The sequence below is a fragment of the Ochotona princeps genome, chromosome 27 (genome assembly GCF_030435755.1).
Source record: "Ochotona princeps isolate mOchPri1 chromosome 27, mOchPri1.hap1, whole genome shotgun sequence".
NCBI lineage: Eukaryota > Metazoa > Chordata > Mammalia > Lagomorpha > Ochotonidae > Ochotona > Ochotona princeps.
This window is the reverse complement of record NC_080858.1, coordinates 27,224,357-27,236,937: the sequence shown is the minus strand read 5'-3', so window position 1 is coordinate 27,236,937 and position 12,581 is coordinate 27,224,357. Positions and strand designations below refer to the sequence as shown.

The following is a 12,581-nucleotide window of genomic DNA, read 5'->3' as shown; positions in this document are numbered from 1 at the left end:
TGGAAATCAACACATGTTGCAGTACACACCCTTGGTGAGAGTCCCTGATTTGGGGAACATGACTGAATGTGAAGACGAAGGGAATTGCAACTGAATCACAAGCAGTGTCAACTGAAGAAGCCACGGGTTTGGAAAGATGAAGCAAAGTTTTGTGAGCAGATGGATGTGACAAAGAGTAATGATGAGATTGTTGGAGTTTCGGGGTAAGTAAGAAGAATAGAAAGACGTGAATACATTCAGTTCTAGTTGAAGTAATCCAGAGAGGTGTAATGATACGCCATCAAGGAGATGGGAAACACTGATATAGAAGGCGTCTCTGTTGAGGGAAAGAGGAAGGAATTCAGACAGCAGCTCTCCCAGTGAAGGGCAGGAAGTTGAAACTCATTCCACACAGCCTCTATATGAACCACAAAGTGAGAGGGGAGGAAAAAAGCAGCTTTCCATAAGAGAACGCTGGAGTCCACAAGAGGTGGGAGAGAAGTGCAAGGGCCAGGAAGTGCAAGATGGATTGCTGCAGAGGGGCCAAGTGAAGGCAGAGAACACACCCCATAACAAGGCTGCACGTGCTAAACATAGAAATGCTGACTTCTGAGTTAAGAGACAGAAGCCAAAGGGCTGAGGTAAAGTCTGGGCAACACAAGGTCTGTACTGTAATAGGACACTTTAGTTCAATGACCTCTGGCCATGGGAGCCCCGACAGGACCCACGGGGGCAGGTACACACACTAGGCTGTGTGCACACGTCCCTGCTCTGAACCCCTGATGTTCCGGTGTTGGGTCCGAGATTGGAGGGTGCCAAGAATGTCATCCACATGCACTCTGCTAGTCGCGCTAAGAATTCTAAGCTGGCATAAGTCAGATGTCAATTTTCTGAGAGAAAAGTCACAAATAAAAACCTCAGGGGGCACTTTTCTTGTTATAATTGTGAGTAACTAATCCTCCCACTCCTTTCCTTTGTGCTCATTTTGCCTTCCTGTTCCTGGACTGTCAAGTGTCTAGGAAACTAGCACATATTCAGAACTCTCCTCACCAATTCTACTGCAAACCATCAATTTCCTCAAATACTATTTCAGTTAATCCACACCCATAACCAAACTCAAAGAGCGAATGCAGAATACTAACCGGAGGCAGAAGCGATGGGCGCTGAGGTTGGGATGTGCTCCGCAGCCTGTGGCCTGATTTCAGACAAAACTTGATGGCTGGAACTTGGATGTTCTACGAGTTTTACTGCAGCTAAAGCATCAGGGCCAAACATCTGAATATCCATAGAAACCAGACACACTAACATGTCTGAAATAAATTTAAACATTAATAGTCATTAGTCAATAGTATAAGAAAAAATGCCAACGGGCCTGGAGCGATGGCTCAGCGGCTAAATCCTCGCCTTGCACATACTGGGATCCCACACGGGTGCTGCTTTTGTGTCCCCACTCTCCATTTCCATCAAGATTCCTGCCTGTGGTCTGGGAAAGCAGCAGAGAACGGCCCTAAGCCTTGTAAACCTGCACTTGTCTGGGAGATCTGAAGGAATCTCTGGCTCTTGATCGGCTCAGTTCCAGCAGTTGCAGCTACTTGGGGAGTGAACCAGCAGAAAGAAGAATTTTCTGTCTCTCTCCTCTCTGAAAGTCTTCCTTTCCAACAAAAATAAATAAATCTTAAAACACACACACACACACACTTTCTCTCTTGCTCTCTGCTGAACACGTGTTGTACAGAATATTGCTTCTCAAATAACAATCCATGAATCATTATAAATCTGAACTACCTGCAGATCTTTAAAAAGGATTTTGTGACTTAAACTCTGAAGACTGACTTCAAAGCTCAGAGGAGAGCTAGGTATCAGTAGGGCCCAGCACAGTAGCTTAGAAGTCCTCGCCTGGCATACACTGGGATCCCAAATGGGCACCAGTTCCTGTCCTGACGACTCTACTTCCCATCCAGCTGCCTCCTTGTGGCCTGGGAAACAGTGGAGGATGGCCAAAGGCCTTGCGATCCTGCATCTGCGTGGGAGACCTGGAGGAAACTCCTGGCTCCTGGTTTTGGATTGGCTTGACTCCGGCCTGCGGCCACCTGGAATATAAACCAGTGGATGGAATGTTTCTTTCTGTAAATCTTCCTTTCAACAAAAATAAATTAAAACAGATGAACAAACAAAAAAAACCAAAGCCTCTACATGGCCAGTGTAGCACGCTACGGTTCTGCCTGGAGTGCCAACATCCCATTTGGGTGCTGGTCTGTGTCCTTGCAGCTTTACTTCTGCTCCAGCTCACTGCTTACAGTTTGGGGAAGCAACAAAGCTTGGCTCAATTCCTAGGGACCCTGCGGCCACGTGGAAGACCTGTAAGAAACTCTCACTCCTGGCTTGGGACCAGCTCAGCTCAAGCCATTGGGGAGTGAACCAGTGGGTGGAAGAACTCTCTGCCTCTCCTTCTTTCTGCATAAATCTGCCTTTCAAATAAAAACGAAATAAATCTTAAAAAAAAAAAAAAAAAGCTTCCAAGTGATTATGACTGATAGCCAGATTTAGAAACCATGAACAACAGCAAAAAAAAAATCTTAATTTTTCAACATTAGCAGTTTAAAAGCTAAATCTTTATTAACTCTGATATTAGTAACTTTTTCCCAGGAAAGATGTCATATTTAAACTCCAAGAAAAAAGTATTAATCTCCTGTGCTTAATGATATTTAAAAGTGGTAACCCTGTAGAAGTTCAATGATTTCAGGGCAGAACTACAACCAGCAACTTCCAGAAAATCAAATTTAACTTGGCTTTATTACTTAGCAGTAGTCAGTAACGCCCTGAGAAGAAAGCTGGTGTCACAGCAGTGAAATTTCATAGTATCTCAACATCAAATATTATGCACATGAACAGGATGGCAGGCAGCCAGAGTCGCTCATCTGAAACGGGCACAAGGCAGAACACAAGCAAGTGTGTTTGAGCAAACTAAGAGAAAACTCAACTAGGGTAATAGTACAGTCCACTTTTAGTGCTTTTCCTCAAAAACACAAGGAAATTACTTTTGGTCTAGTCTTACCTATACTCTTTTCTACTTTTGCGATTTTTGTGCAAGCAACATCTCCCATTTCGGTGAGCATGTATAGCACCTCAAGTGTTGAGATTACAAGCAGCACATCTGGCAGAGTGAGATGACAAATGATCTCGCGATAGGAATCTTGATCAACATATTCACAGATTAGAACGCCGTTGTCCTCTGCTTTGCAAAGATTTCCCAGAATTTCCATGCCTGAAAACACACAGATGGATCTGTCAGCAAAGGAGAAGCTGATCACTTTAGACAAGGGGAAACTTCAAGGAGCACTCACCCCTCATCTTCAGAAACCTATCCCTTGACATCAGGCATTTTGTAACAGTATGAAACATTAGATGAGTAGTTTTGAAATCAACAGGGTCCAATAAAAGCTGTAAAAAAAGAACACTACAATTGAGGCATGCTTCTCCAGAGTTGCATAGTTCAACCTTAACCATAATGGACAAGGTCTTGCAACTTTACAACATGCATTTATTGTGAGAACAGCCACCACTGTAAATATTTCTTCTACAAAAGTGTGATTCTTTTACACAACGTTTTGTAAATACATTAACCGCAAAATGCCATTTTCTAACATTTTTTAAGTAAGTGAAATCATCAAATCTAAAGATGATTTTTAAGGTACTCGGACATGCTTACCTCAGCTGCAATATTTCCTAATGTGTCAAGGCCTAACTGCCTTAAAGAAATAAAATGACTGTGTGCTGAGAGTAACAGGAAACGCAGACAGGTACGGTTAGCTGCCAAGAGCTTCACGTTGCCCTCCTCAAAGGAAAGATTGCGCAGGATCACTGCGATCTGGAGGACCCGCTGGCCTTCGATGTCGTTAATGCCCAGCTTCCGGGGCGGGTGGAACAAGGACTCCCAAATCCAGTCCCCCGGTGGGCCTTCTGCAAGGAAAAGCCCAATGGTACGTGAATTGGTATTTTTACGATTTTATTGGTACTTCCAAATTATCTAAGAATTTTGCTTGCAGTGACTCACCATGAGACTTGTTTCTGTCCGAAATGAGGTCACGTACTTCGTTATCATCAACAATATCTTTCCAAAACTGAAATGAGAAATTATCACATTGGATCCTGATGAACTAAAACAATGATCTTGTTACTTTAAGAACAGAGACATATAAAAGGATAATTTTTACTTTTGTTTTACATAAATATTGTTACACTAATGAATTTAATTATCTGACATAAATAATTGGTTTTCTAGAGGGCAAGACACAGAAATAGTAAGGGCTCTTCACCTGGGAGCCACAGAATTCTACGAGGCCTATGAAAGGAAGCACACGTGTGCCGAGTGCGGGCTGCAGCAGGGAGGCGGAGAGGGGAGCTTTGATCAACACCTATCGGAAACTGTGCATGGATTTGTGTTAGAACAAAATCCAACAATTCTGAAAACACTAACATCTAGCAAATAATTACTTTAATAAAAAATAATTAGAAACCACAATCTAGAGCAAAATCGGTTTCAACCAAACTAGTTACTGAAATAAAAACTGCACAGAAATAAAACTTAAAGAGCAATTATTAAATGTTAAAGGACTTTAAAAATAAAAATAAAATAAATCTAAAAAAAAAAAGCCAAAATAAAATTCAGGAAGAATAAAAGCTGAAGGCATAAACTCAAACATAACATTAATTTCATAAACTGAAAATGGTTTTAATCACTAAAACCAGCACCCATACGGGATCCCAGCAGATGCAGGGCAAGAACTTCAGTTGTGAGGCTACTGAGCCAGGCCCTACCCATGGCATCTTTCTATGTAACTCATAAATCAGGTGGAGAATCAGAAGGAAAACTGGAAAATACCCTGAAGAAAATTCTGTATGACAAAATTTCTGGGTTATACCTACAGCAGTTTAATGAACAAAAGTTTATAGTATACTGTCATTCGAGAAGAAAGCTCACAAACCAAGGATCCATGCGGGAGACACAGGTTAAGTTTCTGGCACCTGGCTTTGGCCTGGCTCAGCCCTGGTCATCAGTGGAAAATCATCTGGGCAGGCAAACCAAAGGACAGAATATTTCTCTCTCTTAAAAAAATGAATCTCTTGGGCCCGGCGCCGTGGCCTAGCGGCTAAAGTCCTCGCCTTGAATGCGCCAGGATCCCATATGGGAGCCGGTTCTAATCACGGCAGCTCCACTTCCCATCCCGCTCCCTGCTAGTGGCCTGGGAAAGCAGTCGAGGACGGCCCAAAGCTTTGGGACCCTGCACCCATGTGGGAGATTGGGAGCAGGGTCCCGGCTCCTGGCCCTGGATTGGCGCAGCACCAGCCGTTGCGCTCACTTGGGGAGTGAATCATTGGACGGAAGATCTTCCTCTCTATCTCTTCTCCTCTTTGTATATCTGAGTTTGTAATAAAAATAAATAAATCTTCAAAACAAATAAATAAATCTCTTTTAAAAAATTAAAATAAAAAGCAGAGATCTAAAAAGAACAAATTGGTTTCACAGCATCAGCCCTTTCCCCTTCTTGTCAGCAGGAAGGAGTGAGGCAGAAGAATTGCAACCAGGCTCTACCAAAAACAGGCTGTGTGGGTGGCCCTATGGGTTCCTAAGCGGCTCACGCGCACCATTAGCAGCTGGGACAATAGTCTGCATGGGGAAGTGTCTTCCCCTGCAGGAAGGATGACCAGATGAACACACCATTCAAGTCCCTGCATTCTATGGAGGAGGGCATCTCTCAGAAGTAGGGATGAGTTTCCCAACTCTTGCTTCCGTGTAGCCTAATTGTGGAACAGGGTGTTGGGACCCGTTCCAGGTATTGGGCTGTGATGACCAGCAAAACAGGTGCTTCAAGTTAACAGCTACAGATCCACTAGGTTCATCCCCGCCCCATCTGGTGACAGTGTGATTTGACATCTTTGCTCCCTTGAATATCTGCACCTTGGGTCCTACTTTCTCCCAGGTGCTAACAGCACTGTGTGCAATCGACTCATCTTCGTGCATTTTACTTTTGTTACTATGAATATTCTAATTTTGTATTTTTGTACGTTTTCAGCTAATGCCCTCACTGCTGCAGTATGTTCTTAGGCACATGCATACCACACAGTGGGGGACTGTGAGACTGCTGCACAGAGAGAAGCATGCCACCACCTGAACATTTGTTTTCTGGCACTTCCTGAACCTAAATGCATGGGGCTGATACAGTGGCCGAGTGGGTCAAACTGCCACTCGTGATCCTAGCATCCCACATGGGTGTTCACCTGAGTCCCAGCTGCTCCACAGCCTGCGAAAAGCACCCAAGTGGAAACCCAGATGGCTCCTGGCTCCAGCTGCTCCTGCCACCCGAAGTCCATCAGTGGACAGATCCTATCTCTCGTCTCTCCTTCTCTCTCTGCAATTCTTTGTGAAAAATAAAAAATCTTTCAAAAGCTGAATACAGCACAAATGTGTACATACACATTCACACTACAACTTAGCACTTACAGTTGTAGATCTTTTATATAACTGAAAAATGTGCATATATATATCAAAATAGAAACATAAAATGCTTAATACTAAAGCTGCTGGTTTTCAAGCTATGAATAACACAATCTCTACTGTTTTCTGTAACTAAAGTAGAAAGAACAAAATCCCATGTTTTTTGCAGTGCCTGAAACAGTCCACGGCAGTAGGAATGAATGAAGTTCAAGCACTACCAACACACAGTTTACACCCAGGAAGGGGTGAGTCGGTAAGGATGGGGTACTGAAGCGGGAAAGCTCTTCCACACCTGGGTAACCAGATACGCTGACTTTACAATTAATCATTCAACTCTACACTACGTCTACTTGCTTAAATATGTATTAATATTTAATATAGAATTTACTTAAGTGAGTCACAGCAGTTAATAATTTGAAGCTTACAGTTTATACATACAATAACATGAGCATATCTCTTTGCACCGATCAGAATTTTCTGCCCACTGCACCTCACTTCTCTCTTCCTACTTTCCACAATTCTGCCACACAAGCACACATTCTACACCACAAATCTGTGTTTACCTCAGAGCATTTCCATTTGCTACTTTCTGTGCCCAAAAGCCCTTGCTTTGCAAGAAAGGTCCCCTCTTATTACACAGATCTAGCAAAACCAGACCATCCGATGTGGTGGAAGGCCTGTGTGTTCGAACCAATGGAAGCACAGGCGGCACACGTCCCACTGCCAATGCATCATCTCAGTTCTCAAGATGTTTTATTTTCTGTCTTGTTACCCAAGAACAGAAATTCACTCAAAGTGGGGATCTTGTTTGCTCAGTGTCTGGTATATCAGCACACAGAAAATACTCAATAAATGATTTGTTATCGAAGCATTAATGTGCATAACAAGAGACATCAGCCATGGATGAAAGGTCAAGAAAGGAAAGAAAGGAAAGAAAGGAAAGAAAGGAAAGAAAGGAAAGAAAGGAAAGAAAGGAAAGAAAGGAAAGGAAGGAAAGGAAGGAAAGGAAAGGAAAGGAAAGGAAAGGAAGAAAGGAAGGAAGGAAGGAAGGAAGGAAGGAAGGAAGGAAGGAAGGAAGGAAGAAAAGACAAGACAGACAGAAAGAAAAGAAAGAAAGAAAGAAAAAGCAAGCAAGCAAGAAAGAAAGGAAAGAAAAAAAGAAAGGAAAGAAAGAAAAGAAAGAAAAGAAAAGAAAGAAAGAAAGAAAAGAAAGAAAAGAAAGAAAGAAAGAAATTTAAATGACTTAAGGCTATTAAGCAAATTATTTTTAAATTTCTACTTTTATTTATGCAAGAAGAGAGAGGGGAAGAATATTCTCCTCTTGCAGTTTATATCCCTAAAGCTAACCTGAACTCAGCGGGAACTGGCATGTGGGTGGAAGGTGGCTGATGAGCTGACTGCCACCTGCCTCCCAGGGTGCCCACCAGAGGAGGGAGTGGAACTAGAACTCCAGCCCAGCTCTATAAGACAGCTAATACTCATCAGGTAAATATCATAAAAATTGCTGCTATGCTTTACACAGCATTAGACCTAGCCATTTTTGAGTGAAATTTTCAATACACATAACATGAAAAACAACATTGGAAAACTTAGTTAAGACGGCAAACTTATCTTAAAAATTTAATATACTTGAACTCTAAAAATTAACATCTTGAAATTTATCCTAAGGAGAAACAAATTTTATTCCTGTAGCCTTGATTCTACTTATCTCAGCATGGTTTATAAAAATGATAAATAGAAAGAGATCAAATTTCTGATTATGTGTGTTTACATTAATAATAGGATACCTATAATATGAAATCTGAGAAGCAAAGCTCACAATCACAGGAGGTGTAAGGGGCAGGTTGCACAGCAGCTGGAACACATGCGTTCCCATTAACTCACACACACACAGCACAGAGCGAAGCACACCAGGACATTCACTCCTTACTTACGCAAGAATGCGACTGCTAGTGCTTCTAATTCTTGGCTTTTGTAAAATCGATATGCGTTAGTTTTATAAAATGATGAAATTCTTTTTCTTTCTCTTTCTGAACAGTCTACCTAGTCATTTAAACAGTTTAACAAAATAAAATAAATGTAGACATCCCTGAATGAGACATTTTAGATTTCTACATGGTTCAACTACTTTACAATAAGCAGTTTCAATCGCTTCTCGGCCTTTTGGCTAAGATCAAGTGTAGTACAATAAGCAGTTTCTTCTGTACAAAGAAAAATGGTGAGGACAACAAAGCAATGTGTTTAATATCTAGTTCATATTAACTCTTAATTCTTTTAGGGGATAGAAATAAAACTTTACATGATAGAATGTGACCAAAATTACATAGTATATCATATAAAATTATTTTTATAGAAGCCAATGATGTTGAATGTCAAACTATAATCTCATTTCTTTTTCAGTAAAGAAAAATTTCTCAGTGAAAGAGTATCAGGAACCAAGTATACAAGGGTTTTCTAAGCATTCAAACATCTGATCCTTGTAACAGCATGTGACTTAGAGCCGTGCACGGGAGAACCTGCAGCCAGCAGTAAGCAGTAAGATTCACTGGGGAAGCTCGGAGCGGCGTCCAGCACACGGCCAGCTTAGGGCCATGGCCCATGCTCTGTGGGTGTCACCCACCTACCACTCCAGGAACACTCCCCAGAACAGGCTTCCCCTCCAAGGCCCACACTCTCCCAGCCCTCTCCCACCCTGCAGGTGGCCCACAGGGTCCGAAATCCCCATCCCGTCACCTGTGTGAAGAACATTACAAAATTAAATTTAAATAAAGTTTTAAAAAGGAGGAAACAGAAAAGAATTGAACAAATCATTCTAATTTATAGTAAAGGTACTAAAATTTCCTGTTTCACTCCTTAAGACAATTTTATAGCAGCTGAAATCCTTTTATTACCAGAATTTTATCATTAGCAGTTAAACCTATAGACCAGTAACGTTTAAGACATCATTTTAGCTTCTTGACTACAGTACAATTCACTGAAGGCAACTTTATATTTTCAAAAGTTTACAATTTAATCTATATTAAACTAATATGGCATAAATCCTAATTTCATGTATCTGTAAGCAAAAGGCCACCGGAAAAAATTTACTATTAGTTGATATATACAATTTCTTGAAACTAGTCTCTTTTAATACAAATTTGTAACGTATCTAACATGTGGTGTTTTGGGAAAGCAGTCAAGGACGGCCCAAAGTTTTGGGACCCTGCACCCGCGTGGAGGACCCGGAAGAGGTGTTTTGGTAACTACTGTTAAACAGAACTTCAGTGTCACTCCGGTATCATCATTTTCACAGAACGAGGCTTGGTATTTATGTTCTACGACTAATAACAGACCACATCCTGCAATAGTAACGTTCCCTGCAGTTATTTAAAAGCTAAAAAAATTGGCCAAGAGGAAGGTATGAAATACCCTCTTTGTGTTATTTTGAAGCTTCTTCACATATTTCAAAAACATATCCACAAATAGCTGTCCTCTGATCACACACACTGGTCTCTCACAGCCAGAGGCTCTGTGTGGGCTGAGAACGGATGCGAACTCACACTCCTTTCTTCGCTGCACAGTTGACAATGTTTTTAAACAAACAGAATCCTCCTGAAGTCCACTATCAAGACCTTGAGTTAGTAACAGAGCATCTCATTATTTACTGCTACTAATATAGATTTATCAAAGTCAGAAATTAGAACAGAGTTCATCAGACCTTCTAGAAGACATTTTACTCAAATTCCTGACAACTTGTAAATAGGTACTTTACATATTACGCTAACGCTAACTGCATGTGTAGGCACCATGGGCAGGAAGGGACTGGTGGCTCAGCTACATACAACTTCAGCAGCTCCACATCTTATGTGAGTTACCTTCACAAAATCTCTATCCGTCTTCTCTTTCCATTCTTCTCCAAACACAGTGGAAAAGGATCCTAAAGCTAGAAGAATACAAAGTGTGTTCAGTAACACTTAATTCATTCTTTCAAATAACTTACTAATATGTAACAGTAAAACCAACATTTTAATACAGCTTGTGTACTGGAGATTGTTTTACAGTAAATGACAAAGACATGGTAATCACTTTTGAAGTACTCTTCTTAAAATTATAGCACTTAAACAAAATGCATGCCTCCACAAACCACAAGTACAATAGTCACATGGAGCATTAGGAAACAAAAATTGCTAAAATAATAACTACAGAATATTAAAATTCAAACTGCTGTTATACACAAAGTTTGCAGATAATTGTGCAACTCACATGTCTAATGCCTAATGTGACCTTGAGGGAAATTCCCAAGTTTAAAAGCGTTCTCTTGACAAGGTTGCTGACAAGACAACATGGATACCTTCTGAAGCCTAGCGGTCTGTTCCAGAGGGTTTCCTTGGTGCCGGTCTCTCCCGCCCCACAGGTGGCCCGCCATCCCCACCAGAGAGGGACGCATGGTTGGCATTCTTGTCCCCTGCATGCCTTTAGGCCAGAGCCAACCACAGCCCAGCTGAAAGGGATGTGATACTAGCCACCTTTAAATATGGACCTAATATTTTCTTGACACTGAGTAAAACAGTTTCCAAAGTACTTAAATTAGAATGAAAATTTTTATTGGAAGAAAATGTTCAAGGCCAAGGAACAGAAGCATTTTATACATTTACTGACCATTTCAGTGCTGATATGGGGTTGGGAGGAAATGATAGGAAGAAAACATGTGAAAACTTGATACCAAAACCATTTACACTGACCAGAAAGGGCACCTCATAAAATACAAAGCCTACATGTAAATGGCAGGTTCAGCCAGAAAAACGAAACCCATGCACTACTAAATAGTCAAAGTTTTGTTTGTCCTGAAAAATATTTTACATTTAAAAAACAAACAAATTTCCCTGGGCAAAACAGTTTATTATTTTGTCACACGGAAATCTGTATTATATTTCAAGCACAACAAACATGCAAACGCTCCATATTTTGCAAAGGAAGTGACAACTACAACTTCTTTCTAGTTAAAACCCCATGCCCGCTCTTATCCTGCTCTTATCTCTTATCCCCCTCTCCTCTCTCCCTCTCTTTCTTGCTGTTCCTGCTCCGTTGGAATAAACCTCCTAAGATACAAAAAAAAAAAAAAAAAAAAAAAAAAAAAAAAACCATGCCCACAAATAAATGAAAACCTCTCAAAAGCCCACACCTCACCCCCCGCTGAGAGACATTCATGATGTAAACCCTGCGTTTTAGTCGGGTCGCCATGAGTCCATACGTACTCTGAGACATCTAAACTTCGTTTAAGTCTGCTGGAAAACAGAACTACATTCTGCCAGTAGCACTTAATTTTAGTGATATGGATTAGTGTACAGCATAATTACTTATTCCTTAAAAAGAAAACAAAAACTACCTATGCAGTGCTTAAAGCTAAACTGTGTTTGAAAATGTGACGCCCTAGGGGACCCGAACTGGTTATTTACAGCACAAGACTCGGCTGTGCGCAGGCCAAGATTTCAGTAAAACTGCTGGGATTGCAGAATAAATCATCTTTCCAACATCTTTCCTTTAAGACTTTTTAAAAACTGGGGAACAATTCCAACTCCATCTTATTTGGAAAAAAACACAGGTGGAAAGCTATATTTCAAAGAGCAAAATAAAATATAAGGAATACGGAATCTAAAAGTGAGATAGAAACCCAACTAACCTAAATCCTCAGTTATAAACTGAAACAGAGCGATTAAAAAAAAATCAATTTATGTACTGGAAAGGCAGATATACAGAAAGAAGGAGAAACAGAGAGAAACATCTTCATTCAGCTAGCCAATACCACAAGTGGCCACAATGGCTGGAACTGAGCCAATCCGAAGTCAGGAGCTTCTTCCAGGTCTCCCACATGGGTGCAGGGTCCCAAGGCCTTTAGTCTCTCTTCCGCTGCCCTTCCAGGCCACAAACAGGGAGCTGGACGGGAAGTGGAGTAGCCAGGACATGAACCAGTGCCACACGGGATCCAGGCGGGTGCAAGGTGAGGATCCAGCCAGTAGGCTATCATGCCGGGCCCCCCAAACAGTGATTTTTTTTTTTTAAAAATCTTCCTAGTACCAAGAATAGTTTCAGGCAGGGAAAGAAACTTATTTTTATCTTTGTTTAAACT

General features: G+C 41.2%; 1 protein-coding gene across 2 annotated transcripts in view; it reads right to left on the bottom strand.

The window, feature by feature from the left end:
* Window positions 1-12,581, bottom strand: part of ARID2 (AT-rich interaction domain 2) — a 96,159-nt gene that overhangs the window by 24,152 nt on the left and 59,426 nt on the right. The window contains exons 6-11 of one of the 2 annotated variants that reach the window (XM_058655888.1): window positions 10,330-10,397; window positions 4,034-4,100; window positions 3,689-3,939; window positions 3,324-3,420; window positions 3,035-3,244; window positions 1,122-1,289 (exon numbers count right to left, since the gene is read on the bottom strand). In XM_058655888.1, the coding sequence (XP_058511871.1) occupies window positions 1,122-1,289; window positions 3,035-3,244; window positions 3,324-3,420; window positions 3,689-3,939; window positions 4,034-4,100; window positions 10,330-10,397 (861 nt within the window). The remainder of the gene's footprint in view (window positions 1-1,121; window positions 1,290-3,034; window positions 3,245-3,323; window positions 3,421-3,688; window positions 3,940-4,033; window positions 4,101-10,329; window positions 10,398-12,581) is intronic. The other variant, XM_058655889.1, reaches the window with a different exon arrangement.